Source organism: Somniosus microcephalus, chromosome 19, assembly GCF_052327205.1.
Source record: "Somniosus microcephalus isolate GS21.2 chromosome 19, FLI_Smic_1.0, whole genome shotgun sequence".
Lineage (NCBI taxonomy): Eukaryota > Metazoa > Chordata > Chondrichthyes > Squaliformes > Somniosidae > Somniosus > Somniosus microcephalus.
In genome coordinates this window covers 45,829,960-45,852,141 of record NC_141005.1, presented here as the reverse complement: position 1 = coordinate 45,852,141, position 22,182 = coordinate 45,829,960, and the positions used below count along the sequence as shown (strand labels likewise).

Here is a 22,182-nt window from a genome sequence, read left to right as displayed (position 1 = left end):
GCGAGGTGGCGGGCGGCCATTTTTGTTGCTGGCCACCTGCCAGCACCTGCCCCCGTTGCTGCCCTCGGCCCCCGTGAAGCCTCCCCGCGGGGTGCCGGCTGCTCTCCATGAGCTCGGCACTCCTCTTGAGTGCCGGGCTTGTTTGCTGGCACTTCCGATCCCTGGTGGCCCAGCTGAGTGACGGGACGTGCTGCGCCAGGCCTCTCCCCTTTAATAAGGGAAGGAAGGCCTGCAGTACCATGGCTTTGGCTCTCAGCACCCCAAGAGGGACGCGGGGTGCTACCCAATTTTTACCCCTAGGCTCTTATGCAGAAAGTATACATCAGTGCCCAGTTTTTAGTGTGTATTCTCGGGTTGGGCAACTGTAGAACAACTCCCATTATGGATTAAAGTTAGGAAGTCCATTAAAATAAGCACAGCCACTCCAAAACATAGACAGCACCTTCCCATCAGTGACACCACCAGAGAAGCTCTGATGGAAAGACTGAATATGGGGCAACCTGACTAATCTTGCATTATAGATAGGGGGCATCTATGGATGTTCTCTATATGCACTTCCAGAAGGCATTTGATAAGGTTCTGCATAAGAGATTATTAGTAAAAATGGAAACGCACTGAATTGGAGGAAACCTTGTGACATGGGTAGGTAATTGGTTGGGAGGAAGGAGACAGAGCATAGGGAAAAAGGGAATGTTCTCTGATTGATGGGATGTGACAAGTGCTATTCTCCAGTGATCTGTACTAGGACTCAGCATTTCACCATATATATCAATGACTTGAATGAAGGGATACCAAGTTTGCTGATTACATTAAGTTAGGAAGCACAGTAAGTTGTGCAGATGGGAACAGGACATAGACAGGAATAAGTGAGTGAGAAAACGTATGGCAGATGGAGTTCAATTTGGGGAAGTATGAGGTCATCCACTTTGGATCCAAGAAAGATAAATCAGAATATTTTCTTAATGGAGAGACTAGAAGCTGTGGTGGAGCAAGGGGATTTATGTGTCCATGGCCATAATCACTCAAAGCTAGTGCACAAGTACAAAAAGTAATCAAAAAGGCTAATGAAATGTTGGTCTTTATCTTAAGGGGGTTGGAATACAAAAACGAGGAAGTGATGCTTCAGTTGTAAAGCGTTTTGGTCAGACCCCATCCAGATCTGGTACTGTGCTTAGTTTTTGGCACCAAATCTCAGGAAAGTTATATTGATCTTGGTAGGGTACAGCGCAGATTCAAAAGAATGATACTGGGGCTTAAAGGGTTAAATTATGAGGACAGATTACATAAACTGGGTTTGTATTCACTTGAGTTTAGAAGGTTGAGAGCTAATCTAATCAAGGTCTTTAAAAGGGATTTATAGGGTAGATATAGAGAAGCTATTTCCTCTGGTGGGGGAATCCAGAACAAGGGGGCATAATTTTAAAATTAGAGCTAGGCCAGTTTTCACATAAAGGGTAGTGGAAGTTCTGAACTCTCTCCCCCAAAAGGTTATGGATGCTGGGTCAATTGACATTTTCAGGACTGAGATCAACAGATTTTGTTAGTAAGGGTATCAAGGAATATGGAGCAAAGGGTGGTAAAAGGAGTTCAGATACAGATCCACCATGATCTAACTCAATAGCACGGCAGGCATGAGGAGCTGAATGGCTTACTCCTGTTCCTGTCATACTGGGCTCAGCTTCCACATTTACAATTTTAAAGTGGGTGCAGGAACAGAGGGACCTAGGGGTGTACGTACACAAGTCTTTGAAGAAGGCAGGACAAGTTGAGAAGGCAGTTACAAAGTTATACTGGATCCTTGGCTTTATTAATAGAGGCATAGAGTACAAAAGCAAGAAAGTTATGCTAAACCTTTATAAAACACTGGTTAGGCTCCAGCTGGAGTATTGTGTTCAAATCTGGGAACCACGCTTTCGGAAGGATGTCAAGGCCTTAGAGAGGGTGCAGCGGAGATTTACTAGATTGGTACCAAGATAGGTAAACACACGAGGGATAATGGAATAGCAGGATATGTTGATGGGGTTAGATGAAGAAGGGTGGGAGAAGGCTCGTCTGGAGCCTAAACACTGCCATTGACCTGTAGTGCCGAATGGCCTGCTTCTGTGCTGTAAATACTATGAAACTATGTAACGATTTGTATCATCGAGTATCACTGCACCCTGGAGTATTCCAATTTCTATTATAATCACTGCATCCTGAAATATTACTGTTTGTATAATATTGTATCACTGCTCACTGGAGTATTCATATTTGTATAATATTGTATCACTGCTCACTGGAGTATTCATATTTGTATAATATTGTATCACTGCTCACTGGAGTATTCATGTTTGTATAATATTGTATCACTGCTCACTGGAGTATTCATGTTTGTATAATATTGTATCACTGCTCACTGGAGTATTCATGTTTGTATAATATTGTATCACTGCTCACTGGAGTATTCATGTTTGTATAATATTGTATCACTGCACACTGGAGTATTCATGTTTGTATAATATTGTATCACTGCTCACTGGAGTATTCATGTTTGTATAATATTGTATCACTGCTCACTGGAGTATTCATGTTTGTATAATATTGTATCACTGCTCACTGGAGTATTCATGTTTGTATAATATTGTATCACTGCTCACTGGAGTATTCATGTTTGTATAATATTGTATCACTGCACACTGGAGTATTCATGTTTGTATAATATTGTATCACTGCTCACTGGAGTATTCATGTTTGTATAATATTGTATCACTGCTCACTGGAGTATTCATGTTTGTATAATATTGTATCACTGCACACTGGAGTATTCATGTTTGTATAATATTGTATCACTGCTCACTGGAGTATTCATGTTTGTATAATATTGTATCACTGCTCACTGGAGTATTCATGTTTGTATAATATTGTATCACTGCTCACTGGAGTATTCATGTTTGTATAATATTGTATCACTGCTCACTGGAGTATTCATGTTTGTATAATATTGTATCACTGCACACTGGAGTATTCATGTTTGTATAATATTGTATCACTGCTCACTGGAGTATTCATGTTTGTATAATATTGTATCACTGCACACTGGAGTATTCATGTTTGTATAATATTGTATCACTGCACACTGGAGTATTCATGTTTGTATAATATTGTATCACTGCACACTGGAATATTACTGTTTATATTATCGAGTATCACTGCAACCTGGGGTAGGCGAGGGAAGGCCCACTCAGCTGGACAACAGAGCAGGGGTGTTGGAGGAGGATGGTGTGGACAACCATGTCAAAGACTGCAGACAAATCAAGAAAGATGTGGAAGGTTAGTTCACTGTGGTCACAGTTATATATGCCATTTGTCCAGCTGTAAGTCTGTTTCGGGTCCAGCTATGTATGAGTCTGTTCCGTGTCCAGCTGTGTGTGAGTTTGTTCTGTGTCCAGCTGTCAGTGATTCTGTTCCCTGTGAGAGTGAGTGGGAGAACGTGAGAGAGAGAAAACCAACAGCAATTTTGGCAGGTCTTGAGGGAGGAGTAGCTTAAAAAAAATAAAATACTGGTTCGGCCTCAACTGGAGTATTGTGTCCAATTCTGGGCAACGCACTTTAGGAAGGACACAGACTGAAGGTGATTGGCAGAAGAACCAAAGGTGACATGAGGAAAAACCTTTTTACACAGCAAGTGTTTATGATCTGGAATGCACTGCCAGAAAGGGTGGTGGAGGCAGATTCAATCATGGCTTTCAAAAGGGAATTGGATAAGTACCTCAAGGAAAAAAATTTGCAGGGCTACGGGGAAAGGGCGGGGGAGTGGAACTAGCTGAAGTGCTCTTGCAGAGAGCTGGCACGGGCTCGACGGGCCGAATGGCCTCCTTCTGTGCTGTAACCATGGTATGATTCTATGATTTACACTGAAAATACTGTCTTTCATTGATCCAAAGGCTATTTATTGCTGCACTCTCCACTGCCTAACAGTAAGACCTAGATGAACCAAAATTTCATCCAACTTAATGATGGCAAAAACAAAGTTATCCGCTTTGACTCCTGCCAGCAGCACCTTGGACCTGATTCCATCAACCATCCCAATGGCAACTCAGTTTAAGTCAGAAGGAGCAAAGCCTTGGCATACAGCTTGATCTTTGGCACAGTTCCCTCCACCACCTGTTTCATTTCCAATATTCCTATTTCCACCTCTGCAACATTGCCCATTTTCTTCCTTATTTCTCACCCACTGCAAAACCCTAGTCCAAGACTTTTATTACTTTAAGACTCAACTTCTCTAGTAATCTCTTGGCCAATCAACTCCCTTTCACAAGTTACAACTCATTCAAAATACCACAGCCCATGTCTTCAACCAATCAAAGACCCACACTCCCATTCCTACCAAGCTCTACTGGTTTCCCATGCCCGAGTAAATTTACTTCAAAATCCTCATCCTGACTTTCAAATCTTTTCATGGGCTCATCCCACCGTACTTTAGTAATCTCCTCCAGCCATTTCGACCTACCTTCACCCTACGCTCCGGCAACGTTACTCCTTGTTCCTCAGTCATTCTGTTCCACAACTGCTAGCTGCTCATTCAGCCACTACCTCTGGGACTCCCTCTCGCTATCTCCCTCTGTCTTGGCACTGCTCTCCAACTTTCAAAAGCTGCCTCAAAACTCTTCTCTTGCCTGTTCCTTTAGTTTCCTCCCCTAATCTCATTTGTTTCCTCTTTTCCCGTCTGCTTGATATCTATTTTTTTCCTCCTTGCTATAAAGTGCTTTGAGATATCTTCATGTATGTGATACTCATGTATGTCTCATATTCAGCTACATCCTTTTTTACCTACAAAAATGTAAGCAGTTGTTACGCCAATTGTCGCTTCAAAGCCAGGTCATGTTCTCATCAGATCCCATTGCCTAGCAGGCTTAAAAAGTGCAGCATACAGAAATATGGGCTATAACAACAGAAAATGCTGGAAAAACTCAGCAGGTCAGGCAACATCCGTGGACAGAAATTTGAGTTGACGTTTCGGCTCGAACCCTTCTTCAAAACTGGAAAGAAAAGATAGATCGGAGGCAGGGCTGCGATCGGACAAAAGAATAAAAGAAACAAAAGAAGTAAAAAAGAGACAATAAAAGGTGTTAGAAGCTAGACGAGATGGTAATCGGCTGAGATTGGGTGTAAAGTGTACTGGCAGGGCAAGGGATAGCTGCCAGGTGTGAGAGCGAAACAAAGGAAAGGGGGGGGGGGGGGGGGGGAAAGGAGTGGAAAAATTACAAGAAAAAATGAAATAGGGGCCGAGGTTATGATCTGAAATTGTTGAACTCGATATTGAGTCCGGAAGGCTATATGGGCTCATGCATCACATGACAATACAGTCCATAGTTTTATACAACTCTAAAGAGCTAAATTTGTTTACATCAATGAACAGAATCCTATTAACCAGCATTATACAGACTCCTGTCCTGCACAAGCAACTCAGGCATGATACATCAACAAATACCGGAACAAAAACATTATAAACTAAAAATGAACAGATAGTATCTCACAAGAATTGAAGACAAAACATACATAAATGTCGAGTCGGAGTGAGGGAACAGCTGGAGCCTCGCACAGCGAGAGTATCAACAACAGCAGTCCAGAAATCAGCTCCATCATGTAGAATATGTGATTGTGCACAAAAAGGTAGGCTGCAAGGGCTTTCTGATCTTTTGGATGAGTGAAAAACTTGTCATTATTTTCTCCTTCCTGAAAGTAACAAAATAAAAAGAAAGCTGTAAACAATTAAATATTTTTACTGGTAAGGTTGCAAGAGACTAAGTAACTCTTTATCTTAAAGCAGGACTACCGGGTGCTTTAAAAGTTGTGACACTCCCCAACTGCAGCACAAGAACAAAAACAAATTTGTCCTTCAAGACCTTAGCCTGTAAACAGCATGCTACAATTTTTGTATTATAACCAAAATATAAAGTTACACTGTCGGTTCCATCCCAGCAACCTCATCACAATCAAATGTGCCCTTCTTTGTTTTGGTGCTTAGAAAACTCGATAGAATAAACTAACTGGTTAAATTAACTGGTTTGTTCATTTTGACCCATTTTTTTAAGACATTGCTTTTGTTTCAATATTGTTACTTAGCCACTTTTACAGTAAGGGACTTCATTTCAAAAATAATTATTATACAACAAATAGTGTGCACCTTTGGAATCATCATATTCTTGGCACTGCAACTGTATAATGTAAACTTGTACAGGAAACCTGGTTTCACAGGCAGTTTAAAAAAAAGATTTATAGATTGTTCTAACATTTGCCAATATAATCTTTGTACCTTGTGTACATATTAGCACATCATCTTGTTGCAAATCTGCCATCTTAAAAATCAATAATTGAAATCAAAGCCAAAGGTTAATGGTACCGCAAGCCATTTTATACAGAGCAATATTGTGAATGTGAATAATGAATAACACTTTATTTAGCAAATAGTTTTATTTCAAAAAATTTAACAAAAACACAATATTAAAATTAAAAACTACATGGTACACTGCCAAACATTCTCCGGCCCTGTTGAAAATATACATAATTACTTTACATGCTGTAATGCAATACATTTTTTTTGTAAATATAAATCGTGATTGTGGTTATCATCTGTAGGTTATGATTTAGTTGGTACTTCTCTGGTAGAAAAATAAATGATCTCATACTCAGTTGCACCCTTTTTGTGCTACTTTTAGCATGGCTGTAACCAGGACTTCCTCAAACGAATCATAGCCAAAGGCTTTCCTGTCAATTTCAGCAACATCAGGAATACATTAAATCAATGCCGTTGTGTTATTGTCTTATGTTCCATTTCAATATAAGGTCGGTTATATTAGATTGCAGGGCTTTTAATTTTTTTTAAGTATGTGTAAACTGAAACTTCCCAGTTTTATTAAAAAGATACATTGAAGGACAAACAGACTCCTTTGGTGGTGTGAGTTAGCCAATGTCCTTTTACATCTGGGATTTGAGTTTGCATCTAGCCCCAAGATCAAACCTTGTTCTCTGTACCTGTAAGGGTCCCAAATGAAGTGAGTTTGGACAGTATCAACCTAATTCCTAGTAGCCACGGGTTAGTAGCACAACACTGCCTATAATTCAGAAGAAATTGCTGAATCTCATTTCGACAAGCCAAAAGGTTGATTAGTACAGAAAATGGAACTCTCACACTTTTGCAATGGGGAATTCTCAAGTTGATGCACGTTGCTAGGGAGGAATAGTGGAAGCTTTCCTCTGCATCTGGTTGTGTTTTAATTGCCCTTGGAGTGTTCAAAAATGTTACAGACTACCACAATTGTTTTTAAAAATAAAATAAAACAGTTTTAAATTCCATTCTTCAGAACTGACATCACTCACCTTGACGAGTACAATATATTAAACAAGAAGAAAAAGGATACATATTTAACACCAACACTACCAAACTAAACCAAAACTGCAGAGATTATGAACTACATTAACACGTTCAAAGTTGTAATACACTCTCAGGTTTGGATCCCTGATCTTACTGTTGTTCAGATCATGCCCTTCGAGCATGTTACAATTGGCAGCATTAACACAGCTCTACTGCTTCTATACTGCAGTAGACCCAGGTCTCACAAAGCCAGCAGCAAGCCCAAACTAAACTCACTGAATTCATAAGGCTAGCCACCGGTGCCCAGTAAAAGACATCAAGCTTACTCTGGAGTTGCCAGTGGCTGTGTGAGACCCTTGCACTGGGAGCCAGGGGCAATACAACAGTACCTAACCCACTTTTGCAACAGTTTTAATGAAGGTACCAGAACCCACCAAGGAGCATTATTTTCAACAAACAAAAGCAAACATTAAAGAAAAATTCAAAACATATTACAACTTTGTAAAATCCACTCTTTAGTATCAGAAAAGAAAAACTGGTACCACTGTGAAAAGATACAAACTCCAATGGGAAAATTAAAAATAGACAAGGAAGGAGGTAGGGGTAAAACAATTATGAAATGTGGGAAAATGTTTCAATTGGGATACACCACAGGAATCAGATATCACTCATACCCAATCTTGTAACGCTCCCACATGTCTGCCATTCTTAATTTATTATATATTAATGATATTTTCTTAAGGACATATTTTAATTTCCATAGTTCTGAAATTATGAAAGCCACAGTCACAATGCCTGTAACTAGTCTACTTCTGAAAAGCAAGTATCCCTCATGGCACGGAGGTCAAGGTAGGAGATCCAGCAAGAGCAGAACAGATGCAGGATCATCATTACCAGGATTATTTGTAATTAGAGCTCAATATTTTTGCTTTTTAAATAAAACCTGTAATGACAATTTCACAACAAGCAACAGTACCACTGCCAGGCTCCTTTCCCTAAATGTACTTCATACTGATATACTCAATCATTGTTCATTTTTAACAGCTTGACATGAGCAGGACTATTAGTCGTAAAAAGGCTCCATACCTGCAAGTAGATTGCTGCTTCCTGATAGTTCATCTCCCAGACCTGTTTCAGCGAACCATACCTCGCTCTGTAGTCTCGAATGTCTAGTGTTGCAACCACTTCAGTGTTGATAATGTCATATCCTCCTCCATCTATTAAGAGGACAGAAAGTGGATGCTTCAAATAGCAACAGGCCAAGCAGGTTAGGCATTAGCCTAGTAAATGCGACTTGAATTTCATTCATAATGCATCAGAGAAGGGGAATGTCATCACTCTGTCTTACAAGAACTAGCTGATCTCCACTAAATGTGCCTTCTTAACACTGGGGATGGGGAGGAAGAAAGACAAATGTGTTTCATGATGAAATAACAATGAGCATTTCTAACAACCAGAACTCACTGCTGAGGGAGCTTTAGTACCTGCACAATGACACAATTTTATAGAACTTTACTCATATAAAGTTCTCAACAACAGCCAAAAAAACAAACCTGGTATTGTGAACGTCAAGATTTAATTTCAATAAAAACATTCAACTTCATTTTAATAATCTACAACAACAACTTGTAGCCTACATAGGCTTTAATGTAGAAAAACGTCCCAACATGCTTCACAGAAATAGAGTCAGGCAAAAGTCAACATTGACAAGAAGGAGATATTAGGAGGGGTGGCTAAAAGCTTGGTCAAAGAGGTGCATTTTAAGCAGGGTCTTAAAGGAAAAGGAGATGGAGAAAGCAAAGAGGTTTAGGGAGGGAATTCCAGAACGTAGGGTCTAGATGGATGAAGGCATGGCCGCTAATGGTGGAGCAAAAGGATTTCAGGTGCATAAGAGGCCAAAGTTGGAAGAACACCGAATAGTTGGAGGGTTGTAGGGCTGGAGAAGGTTCCAGATATAGGGGAGGTCAAGGCCATGAGGCATTTAAACGCAAGGATGAGACTTTTAAATTTCAGGTATTGGGGGATCAGGGGCCAATGAATGTCAGCGAGCACAGGGATGACGGTTAAGTTGGACGGTGCAGGATAGAATATGGGTAGCCCAGTTTAAGATGATCTGAGGTTTATAGAGGGTGGAGGATGAGACAGGAGAGCATTGGAAATTGAGTCAGGTGGTGACAAAAGCATGGTTGAGGGTTTCGTCAGCAGATAGGCTGAGACAGGGGTGGAGACAGCGATGTTACAGAGGTAGAGAGGATATGGGATGGGAAGTTCAGCTCCGGGTCGAGTAGGACACAGAGGTTGCAAACAGTTGGCATGTAGGGGGATGGAACTGGTGGCAAGGATACAAAATTTGTGGTGGGGGCTGAAGATGATGTCTTCAGTCTTCCCATGTTTAACTTTAGAAAATTGCAGCCCACAATGGGGGCAGTGGAGGGTTCAAGAGCGGTGTTAGAGAGGTAGAGCTGGGTGCATTAGCGTACATGTGAAACTTGACCCCATATCTTCAGATGATGTTACCAAGAGGCAGCATGTAGCTCATGAAGGGGCAGGGGAGGGGAGGGGTTGCCAAGGAAGATCTTTGGGGGACTCTAACCGTAACAGTACAGAGGTGGAAAGAGAAGCCATTACTGGGATGCTTTGGCTACTATTGGATAGGTAAGAGTGGAACCAAGTGAGGGTAGGACAATGAAGGACCAGCATTGGAAGAGGATGGTGTGGTCAACTGGGTCGAAGGTTGCAGAGAAGCCAAGAAGGACATGGAGGAAGGGTGCACTACGGTAAAAGAGGATGTCAATTGTGTGGTGTATGTGCCTTTAAGAGCAATTATGGTGTATGTGCCTTTAAGAGCCCCAGGTGTGCGTAATGCCGGTAATTGCCACTTGGGCTATATAAGCCTGTGTATTGTGTATATCCTTTAGAAACCCCCCCCCCCAGACTTGCTTAGTAAATACCTATGAACCAACTCCTGTCTTCAGTGTCTTTATCTACACACGGACACTACAGTGGCGACGAAGTGGAAACGGACTTACCTGCAATTCGGCAGCACCTCAAGGACATCGATTCCTTCAGCGTCCAGAAGACTCAAGGAAGTAAGAGAAACTGTGGTTTCACCAGCTGGCCAAGCTGGTGACAGGTACTGCGCTAATCCTTCCTGGGCGTCAGGCTGGAGCTCCAGCGGCGGGCTCTACAGCTGAGACAGGCAGCGAAATCGGAGGCAAGCAATAACGGACTGGGAGGGTACACTCGAGAGACGGCCGGCGCGGCAAGCAGGTCAGCGTTTAGACCTCCGTCGGGAACGAGTCTCCAACAGTGAATAAACGGAAACCACAGTAAAACAGCGTTGTTATCGGTAGCAGCGGCAGGAAAGCGCGGGAAGCGCCATATCGTTGCTACAGAAAAAAAAAACAAAGCGCGGGAAGTGCCATATCTTTTCTGAAATGCCTAAATCTGGTAATATTGAGGTTTTTGATGGCGAAATAGAAGATTGGACCACATACGTGGAAAGAGTAGAGGTTTATTGCACTGCAAATGGAATAGCAGATGAAAAAAAAGCTTCAGTACTTCTGAACTTAATGGGCGCGAAGACATACGGGCTGTTACGAAATTTAATCACTCCAGCCAAACCAAAGGACAAGACTTTTAAAGAAATTGTTGATACCCTGCAGGAGCATTTAAACCCAACACCGCTGCTGATAGCGGAACGATTCAAGTTCTTCAAGAGAAATCAACACAAGAATGAAAGTAACGCTGATTACCTAACCGAATTAAGAAAGCTATCAAAGTACTGCCAATTCGGAGCAGGACTATCGGATTATCTTCGAGACAAATTTGTTTGCGGTCTCTTAAGTGAAGGAACACAAAAAAGACTGCTTTCTGAAAAAGATTTAACATTGGACAAAGCTTTCAATATGGCTGTATCATACGAAGCAGCAGCAAAAGGAGCTGCAGAGATACAACAAGAGACACAGGACTTCGGCACCCATAAAATGACACAGGAATTCGAAAGATGTTATCGCTGCGGCAGATCCACCCATAACCAGAGGGACTGCTGGTTCAAGGGCAAAGCATGCAGGCAATGTGGTAAGATTGGACACATTGCACGGGTATGCCAATCTGGACAAAATAAATCCACTGACAGGAAACAAAAAATCAATAAAGAAAAGTACAGGAAGGTACAAATGATGACGGACAATAGCTCCGAAGACCAGAATAGCGATAGCGACTCCGGAAACAAGAGACTAAGCTGTCTCAAATTACATAATGTACTTGCCAAAGAGGATTACCAAACCATTTGGGTTACCCTCACAATAGCAGGGTCCCCAGTTAAAATGGAGCTAGATACAGGATCAGCTCTAACCGTAATAAATCGACGAGATTACGAGAGGCTATTTTCGCATATACCTCTAAAAGACACATCCATTATCTTAAAAGCATATATGGGGCAGAAAGTCTACCCCAAAGGAAAAATAAGGGTGCCTGTGGTATACAACGGCAAAGAAATACAAAAGTTGTATTTATACATTCTACAAGATGGTGGTCCACCGTTATTGGGAAGTGAATGGATAAGGAAGATACGTTTAGACTGGCACTCCATTCAGGCACTGACGGTGACCAGTAAGGAAAAAAACAATGATGACATCATACCTGAACGATTAAAAGACATCTTGGCCAACGCCAAAGAAGTGTTTCAAGAGAAACTAGGAACCTTGAAAGGCATCACCGCCTCAATAAAAGTGGAAGATACAGCAATTCCAAAATTTTTTAAGGCAAGACCGGTGCCATACGCGATACGTCCGGCAGTCGAGGCAGAGCTGGAGAATTTGGAAAAGGCAGGCGTATTATCCAAAATAGATTGGAGCGAATGGGCAACACCCATCGTTCCAGTCATGAAAAAAACATTGAAAAATAACTCTGAGGAACAGGAAAAAATTCGCATCTGTGGGGACTTTAAGGTGACTGTAAACCCAGTCCTTCACACTGTACAGTATCCTCTTCCGAGGATAGAAGATATTTTCGCCTCACTATCCGGAGGGAAACGTTTCACAAAAATTGACTTGGCACAGGCATATCTACAGATGGAGGTTGAGGAGACCTCTAAAAAGTATCTCACAATCAACACACACAAAGGCCTGTACCAGTACAATCGACTGGTTTTTGGAATAGCATCAGCTCCAGCTATCTGGCAAAGAGCTATGGAGCAAGTCCTGCAAGGGATTCCGGGGACTCAATGCTACCTAGATGACATCCTTATAACAGGAGAAAACGACAACGAGCACCTTGCCAATTTGGAGCAGGTGCTCACTAGGCTGAAAGAACGGGGCCTATGTGCAAATCGCCCCAAGTGCGAATTTTTCCAAAATCAGATATCATATTGTGGCCACATAATTAATAAGGAAGGGTTGCATAAGTCACCTGAAAAAATTGAAGCAGTTATAAAAGCCCCAGCACCTGAAAATGTTTCACAATTAAGGTCATTCCTGGGATTAATAAATTACTATCATAAATTTTTACCGAACTTATCAACTATTCTACACCCTCTTAATGATCTTCTACAGACAGGAGTGATTTGGAAATGGAACGAAGACTGTAAACGTGCCTTCCATAAATGTAAAGACTTAATCACATCCGAGAAAGTTTTGGCTCATTACAACCCATCACTACCAATCAGACTGGCGTGCGATGCATCCCCTTACGGCATAGGAGCGGTATTGTCCCATAGATTCCCTGATGGCTCGGAACGGCCGATAGCTTTTGCGTCACGCTCATTGAACTCAGCTGAGCGTAACTATGCCCAGATAGACAGGGAAGCACTCAGCCTGGTATGGGGAGTGAAGAAATTCAACCATTACCTACACGGACAAAAATTTACCTTGCTGACTGACCATCAACCCCTCATCTCCATATTCAACCCTAAAAAAGGTGTCCCCATTATGACGGCACAAAGACTACAGAGGTGGTCCCTTTTTCTAGGAGCACACCAATACAACATTGAATACAAAGGGTCAAAACAGCATGGGAATGCTGACGGTTTATCGCGCCTACCGTTGCCAACGATAGAAGAGGCACCTACAGTAGACCCAGTAGAGATATTCCACTCTACCATAGTGGAATGTCTACCGGTGACAAATTCTGCCATTGAAAGGGAGACAAGAAATGACCCTACTGTGGTAAACCACTGTTTGTATTCCACTGTGTACATGCCTGGACATGCCTCGGCTGACTCCTCCCACAAGTCCTAGTATAAAGGTGACTGCTCCCCAGCCCTTTGTATTCTGGACCGGTTGACCACTCAAGGCAGACCTTCATTCTTTTGTTAATAAAAGCCTTTAGTTACTCTCTTAACTCTCAGTCTTTTATGAGTAATTGATAGCGCATCACCTACTCTCTCACGGGTCTACGATTTAACAGTGAAGGGATGGCCAGCACATGGCGAACCACTGTTGCCAGCATTCTCGCAAAGAAGAGAACAGCTGTCAGTGTGCCGAGGAACCTTGATGTGTGGATCCAGAGTGGTGATTCCACCCAAACTCCAGGATAAAGTGCTAATGGAGCTTCACGAGGGGCATCTGGGTGGAGTGAAAATGAAGAACCTAGCTAGGGCGTTTGTATGGTGGCCAGGTATCGATGGAGACATCGAAGACATGACCAAGAGCTGCCTAGGATGCCAGAAGGTCCAAAATGCTCCGCCACAGGCCCCTCTACATCCATGGGAGTGGCCCTCATCTCCCTGGCAAAGGGTGCACATCGACTTTGCTGGTCCATTTATGGACTCAATGTTCTTAATCGCAGTTGCTGCACACTCCAAGTGGCCGGAGGTAATAAAGATGTCCTCCACCACCACGGAAAAAACCATCACAGTATTAAGGACCATATTTGCCAGGAATGGGCTGCCGGAACAGATATGTTCTGATAATGGACCGCAATTTGTGTCCGAAGAATTCAGAAAGTTCTTAAAGAACAATGGGGTAAAGCACTACACGTCCGCCCCATACCATCCCGCCACCAATGGATTGGCTGAAAGGTTTGTCCAGACCTTCAAGAAAGCCATCAAGGCCATGGGTAATGAAGACATAAAACTTCAGCACAAGGTGGATAACTTCTTATTTGCATATAGGAATGCAACGCATATGGTTACTAACCAAACTCCCGCCATGATGTTCTACAATAGAAACCTAAGATGCCGGCTGGATTTGGTCAAGCCCAACATCCGAAGGGACGTGGAGAACCGGCAGTTTCAGGGCATGAATGAAAGGCCAACTAGGGCCTTCCAGATAGGCCAACCGGTTTTGGCCCGGGACTACCGTACCGAGAAATGGCAGCCTGGATCTATCTGCACACGATTAGGACCACTGATGTATACTGTGGACATCGGAGACAGCATAATAAGGCGCCATGCTGACCAAATCATCAAGTCATCCGAAAAAGGACAACCTACACCACCACTCTATACATCTAACGATGAAGTAGACATACCCATATCTACCTCCGATCCGGTGATACTGGAGCCCGATGAACCCGACACTGGCCTTCAAGCCGAATCAGCCTTGCCAGAAGAACCTACTACACCACCAGAAACTACTACACCCCCGAGGCGTTATCCGGACCGAGTCAGGAAGCCTCCTGAGAGACTAACTTATAATTAATTAATACAGCAATGTATATTATTTTGCATATAACATGTAATTAATAATTACTTAAAATATGATGTACTAGTTAGTTAGAAGGGGAGGAATTGTGGTGTATGTGCCTTTAAGAGCCCCAGGTGTGCGTAATGCCGGTAATTGCCACTTGGGCTATATAAGCCCCCCCGCCCCCCCCCCCCCAAATACCTATGAACCAACTCCTGTCTTCAGTGTTTTTATCTACACACGGACACTACAAATTGTGACTTTGATTAGGATGTTCCAGTGATATAACAGGAGTGGAGAGCTGATTGGTGAGTTTCAAATGTGAGCACAGATTTGGGAAGTCAAAGACTTTGGAGAGAAAAGGAAGGCTGGAGATGGGCGAGGAGTTGCAAGGACAGAGGGGTTGAGGGTGAGTTTTTTGATGCTGGGGTGAAGATGACAGTTTTGAAAAGGTGGAGGTCATTACCTCAGAAGAGGGAACCCTTTACAATATCAGCTAGCATGGGAGCCAGGAAGAGAAGTTGATGGTCAGCAGGTTAGTGGGAATGGAGGCAAGCGACCAGGAGGTGGGTCTCATGGGCATCATGAGCTTGAAAAAAAACCTAGAGAGACGTGGGTTCAGGACTAGGGCAAGGAGGAACCTTGGCTTGGTGGGAAAGGGGAAGCGGGAGGGATACAGTAGAGGGAGCTGAACAGATGGTCATAATCTTAGTGACAAAAAGGTCCATGAGTTCCTCATGCTTGATGTTGAAGGCAAGGGTGGAAAGGGGAGGGGAGAGGATTTAAGGAAAGAGTTGGTAATGGAGAAAAGAAGCCAGAAGTTATCTTTGTTTTCCAGGATGAACCTAGAGTAGTGAGTGGGTTTTGGCATAGAAGAGCAAGTTCGAAAGCTGGTGATGGTGGCTAAACCAGTTGTGCACCAGATAGGTTCAAGTCTGCATGCCTTGGACTTGAGGGAGAACATATGGGTGCCATACCAGCGGGAATGACCAGGGTGTTCATGTATGTACCTTTTAGTGGGAGTAGCTGAACAGTAATCAGGAGTGAGAACCCTGGTTAAGGTTCCCTCCCCTAGAATTGAACCATGGCCTAAATTTGTTTGCATGGTCCATCCAGTGTCTCATGAATCATGGCTTTTGCACAACAATCAAATACTTCTGATTCACTTTTGATGATATTTGGTGGAAAAACAACTTGATAGACTTGCTTATCAGTAATACTAGCAATGCATAAAGGGTGCTGCATCTTTGTGATTAAATAAAAATATTTAATAAGTAAAGAGTATATAATTCAAGAGTGTTGCAAGAGAACTACGTCATTATGAACATGTCCACATCCCACCAAAACTTGTAGTATTTTAATTAGGTCAAGTAAACTTCAAAATATACATTCCTTTTAAAGTTCAGAATTTTACAGCAAGGTTTCAATTTAGTAAACAGGATTTTTTCTGGGACATCATATTGTGCTATTGGGCTTTAAGCTGGCAATGATCCAGGCTAGCATTGGCAGTTGTGGAGTAAGAGCCTCCCACTGCGACAAGGCTGTCTTGCATTGTCTGCAGTGACCTTCTTGTCTCTATTTCTCATCAAGGTCAGACACAGTTGTTGCAAGTAATGTTGTTATTCTATCAGGCAAACATTATGTAGCAAGGCCAGAAAGACCATCTGAGGGTTATAGTGCAATGAACATCTGATGAGAGCTCATTTTAACTCATGGCTGAGGGGTTGGTATTAAAAATACTGTCAGCGAGTTTATCCAGTAAATAGCTCAGCTATACTGACCTGCAAAGCCCTAGGACTGATCCCTGGTTGGTGCTGAGTTACCTGATCTCAGCAGGGACTGTTGTAAGGGCACTACTGTTGGCCTCAAGGCGAGACTCCTGCTTCTGATCACTATCTAATGACTTCTGCTGGAAATGCACGAGTGGACTTCAGATGAGGACAGGATTAGGTTCTGCTGGATGCCTCCTTGCAGTCAAATAGTCAATCGACACACCATCAAGGACCACCCATGCATAAAGGCAACTTTGACAAGATATTAGAGGATGACAAATGCCTGTGGAACCATCCCTCAGTTACACGTCAATGCACTAAGGAGAGGGGAGGGAAGAAAATTGAAGAGAAAAGAAAAAACAAATAGTGCCACTTCAGCGGGTATCCCACTCTACACGAGTGACCCAAGAAATGGCAATTAGTCTCCTCATCCTTTTCACCCACAGCATGCAGCACAACTGGAAACATCTTTGCTAAAATATTACAGTCAAGCTTATTAGAAACACGTCCTTCAAAATCAATACTCAAAAACATTCTGGCATATCTCAACACCTACACTAAAAGTTAATGGACAATTATGTCACAATCACTTTAGTTACAAAATTCACAATGAGCTTGCTGCACCATGGATTCTTTCTCGCCTCCAATCTCCAATCTTCCTATCCTGAATGTGGAGATCCATAATGGAATGCAGTTCCAGAAGTAGCAGCAACTGCTCTTCATGCGAGAACCTGGACAGTAAGCGCTAGGATACTATTTACTTGGGGATGAGGAGAGGGAAATCACTGCTAAACTAATCCCTGTCCTCACAGTGTTTCCACAGATGTGCACTCCTCAGTATGATTATTGGACAGGGATCAGGTGCAGGAACCATGATTGATTGCTCTGTGTGTCTCTCACCCCATCCCAGTCTATGGACACTGAGGTCAAGAGTAACACCCTCACTGCTGCCCTGGTTGAAATTGGCTAACTCTGCATTGACAAAGCATCAAACCTGCAACATTTCTGGCCTGTATGGGTCAATGCCAAGCCATCTGGTGCACTTATCTACTGAGTCATTGTAAGGAGGCTTTGAGGAAAGTTTCTATTGTGAGGTTAAGTAGAATATGTAAGTGGAATATAGCTGCATTCAAAAAGTGGCCAGATCCTATAAAAGGTTTGTTGTTCCTCTCATACAAAACTGTACCTACCCTGGGTTTTACATGAAGGTTCCTTCTTTTGTATGGTTCACACATTTCTGTTAGAGGAAAATTCCCGGTGCATACACACATATTGTATAATTGTTTTGTATAGGTTACAGAAATACAAGGTATCTATCATCAGGGACAGAGTAACAGAGGGAATGTTGGCTGTTGTCTCATAAAGGGAGTTGGAATACAAAAAAGTGAGGAAATTATGCTTCAGTTGTACAGTTGGTCAGACCCCATCTGGTGTATTGCATTTATTTTTGGGTACCTCATCTCAGGAAAGATATATTAGTCTTGAAGGGGTTGCAGCGCAGATTCACCAGAATGATATTGGGCTTAAAAGCTTGAATTATGAGGGCAGGTTGCATAACCGTGGCTTGTATTCCCTTGAGTTTAGGCGGTTGGGAGGTGATCTAATCAAGGTGTTTAAAATGATAAATGAATTTGTTATGGAGACACAGCAAAACTATTTCTTCTGGCGGAGGAATCTAAAACAAGACGGCATAATCTTAAATTTACAGCTAACCCAGTTAGAAGTGAAATCAAAAAGCATTTTTTCACAAAAAGGGTAGTAGAAATCTGGAACTCTCTCCTCAAAAGGCTGTGGGTGCCGAATGAACTAAAATTTTCAAAACTGAGATCGATAGATTTTTGTTAGGTAAGGATATCAAGGAATATGGAGAAAAGACAGATAACTGGAGTTGAGGTACGGATCAGCCATGATCTAATTGAATAGGGTAGAGGGGCTGAATGACCTAGTCCTGTTCCTATGGACAACCATAACCATGTACGCTAGACTCTGTTGGCACCAACAATCTTCTGAATTGGTTTCTTCCCATGCAGCCTTCAGATCTTTTGCAACCCATCTAACAACATTGAATTTCTAGTCTTAATTCTAGTCTGTATCCTAGAAAATAAAAGAAATGAACCTTTCCAGATAGGGGGAGAATATTCTTTTATCTTTTTCTTCGATAATGTTACACATGGTCCAGCACTATCCACCTCCCTTTTACCTTGCGGCTGTCCCTGATCTTTTTCGTGATGAATGGGTCATTGATTCCTCAGTGAGACATTAACCTTTATGAGGCACTAAATAACCCTTTCGCTTGAACCTTATCTCAAGAATATTCACGTTTATCAGTTGTGTAGAACTGTACCAAGCTGATTGGTTATAACACCATATTCATAGAATCATAGAAAGTTACAGCACGGAAGGAGGCCATTTCGGCCCATCGTGTCCACGCCGGCCAACAAAGAGCTATCGAGCCTAATCCCACTTCCCAGCTCTTGGTCCGTAGCCCTGCAGGTTACAGCATCCCAAGTGCACGTCCAAGTACTTTTTAAATGTGGTTAGGCTTCCTGCCTCTTGTTTGTTTGTCAGTTTTGGACATTCATACAGATCATTACAAAACTAGATTGAATTTATTTTTATAATCCAAAATACAGTCTACTCCTCTTAATACAATTGCTTAATTCACATTTTCTGATCATACGTTTTTTGTTTGCACTAAATTCCCACTCTGCTGTGATATTTATATTGTTTAATTCACATTATTGGATAATTCACATTTTTTAGTGTAAAAGTTCATTTGAATTAGTAGAAGTAGACATAGTTTAATCTTTTAAGATTTCGTCTTCTTCAACCAGTAGCATTCATTGTACCGAAAACAAATTTCCAAAAGACAGCTGCTTTAATCCTTTACCAGGCTTGAAAAAATGGATATCTTTCCTTTCAAATAATAGTACAAAAACAGGATATGGCAAAGTTGTTAAAAGGCAGGGTTTATAGAAATTTACAAGACTGCAGAACACTCTAATCCTCACTTAGTATTTATTGCATTAGCCCATACAACACTTGGCTAAAATCTAAATAAAATGGATAAATCTATCTAATTATGACTGGGACAGATGTAAACACAACACATACCATTTGTCTCAAATTTCCAAATGTATGAACCCTTTCCAGAGGACTGTCACTAAATTCAGCAGAGCAGGCACAAGTTATATCTGGATGTTGCATTGTTGCAAAAGTGAAAACAAGGTACCCTGTACTTCTTTTTTATGAAGCATCACAATTTACAATTCCAACCCAAGTCATCTGATGCCACAATGTACGTACAAGAGTCAGATGATCACACTAAAGAGCAAAACCCTTTTCTTGTTCACTGATCTGAACATATGGTTAATTTATTTATTGAAGTGAATCCTCCTTCAACCTGTTAAATGGTTAAAACCACTTGTACTGCTAGCTGCACCACGGTAGTCTAGCAATGTGAACAGATCAGTGTTATGTACTGAATCGTATAATTTCAGCTGCACTGTACAAAGTGCAAACTCTGCTGGTACAGTATAAATGGATTCCAGAACAGCATATTTAGCACAAAAGGACTTTAGATGGTTACGCAACAAACAGGAAATATTTTTACGCACAAGTTATTAACCAACAAAATGCTACTTCCGTGTGGTAAGCAACTTGGTGTATTCATCGGGTAAGGGTGAACTAAGTGAAAACACAGTAGGTACATCAGTACCGCAGTCAGAAAATGGAATTCTGTGTCCGGTGGCGTAATAGTAAACATAATAAAGAGTGTTTTTGAATTTTAACATTAGCAGCCTTCATTTTTTTGGTATTTGTAAATCAATAGCTGAAGTCCCACAAAGCACACATTAGAGCTGTGCTGCTATAGACATTCAACAAAAGGTTTTTTTCTGGCTAGTCAAAGGCAGTTCTGTCTCCCCCATTAATTCCCGATTTTAAACATTCATTAATAGTACAACCCACCAGGAATTCCTGCTACAAGAAAAGTCCAAATTGTACATCTGAAGTGAACTGAAATATATGACTGAAATATGCAAACTTCAGGTTTCTCTTGAGAAAAACCTGCTCATCTTTAGTATCTACAGACAGGTACCACAGCAGACTTTCAATTTTTTGAACTGCTCTGGAGACGACAAATTAGTAGCTCAGAAACCAAAAGTGGGTAATTAGAGAGCTATACATTTGAGGTGGTGAATAAATAAAAACAGCCAGAAAGTAGCATCAAATAGTCAAGCATGCACAGTAGTTACAGTATGACAACTATCAGCCCTTAATCAAATCCACGACAGCTTACATGCTCAAACAATAGCTCACCGGTAACTGATTTAAGACAATGCATCTTAAGATGTCTACCCTTTGAAGTCACTTGTACCAGAACAACATGACCTTCCTTGCTGCAAAAGACAAAAAAACAACTCAAAACCACTCCCAACAACTGTCTACAGTTCGCGCTTGTTTTTGCCATTAGTCACACTCCTCTGCCAAAATTGCTACTTTTTGATATTTTTCGATTTGCTGTTACAATTGCTGCAGGTTATATCTGCCGTGTTATTTTTTAATTTAGAAGATAACCTTTTTGCTTTCACCAGCCCCACAGCCCATCGTTTGTGCCTCCTCCTCAAACTGGCCAGACCACTAAACTTTTCACTAGTCCTAGCACAGAACCAAATGCCATTCACCAAAAAATAGAGAAATTACAACCAAAGAGACATTGGGCATGATTTTGCTCTCAGTGGCGAACGAATGACGCCAGCCGTTCATAACACTGTCACCTGCCCACAGACTTTCTATGGGATTTTGCACTGGAACTTACTGTGATTCAGAGAGCCAAAATAGCGCGCTGCCCTCTACAGGGGATCTGGGACCTGTGTGAACAGGGCAAGTAATCAATCATATTGAAAAATCGTTACTGAACAGAGCAGGGTCTGAACAGTCAGGTACAGAAAGCGAAATAAAGAGAGGGAAAGAAAGGTGGGATTAAGAGAGAGACAAATAAAAGAGACGGAAAGAAAAAGTTTTTAAAAATGTAAATAATTAAAATCTGTTGGAATGAGACTCCACACTTGTAAAAGTTAATTATCAGTGCCAGAGAGGTTGTTTGGCAGTAATTAAGATTTATCACGCCGTTAAAAATTTACTTACGCTGGACTGAACAAGCCCTAACTTTCTCTTGTGAGTTTAGTGGGTATATATCACGTAAGTGCAGCAACTTCATGCTGTTCCATGTACTTCAATGCCGAGTCTCTTGGTGAGATATCGGTGTAGCGCACCTTCTGGAGGAGCAGGCCAACTCGGACAGCAACTTCCCGATTTCCACATTTAACTGCACGTGTGGTTGCCAGAAGTTGCTGTCCGATTTACACTTTAATAACGGTGAATGCTGTTAGCTTCACCATTATTTCGACAGCAAAATCCATCCCAT

At 41.8% G+C, this 22,182-nt stretch overlaps 1 protein-coding gene across 2 annotated transcripts in view; it reads right to left on the bottom strand.

Moving 5' to 3' along the window:
• Positions 1 to 22,182, bottom strand: part of tpcn1 (two pore segment channel 1) — a 99,460-nt gene that overhangs the window by 58,820 nt on the left and 18,458 nt on the right. For both annotated transcript variants that reach the window (XM_085961740.1, XM_085961741.1), the window contains exons 2-3: positions 8,441 to 8,571; positions 5,539 to 5,715 (exon numbers count right to left, since the gene is read on the bottom strand). In XM_085961740.1, coding sequence (XP_085817866.1) covers positions 5,539 to 5,715; positions 8,441 to 8,571 — 308 coding nt within the window. The remainder of the gene's footprint in view (positions 1 to 5,538; positions 5,716 to 8,440; positions 8,572 to 22,182) is intronic.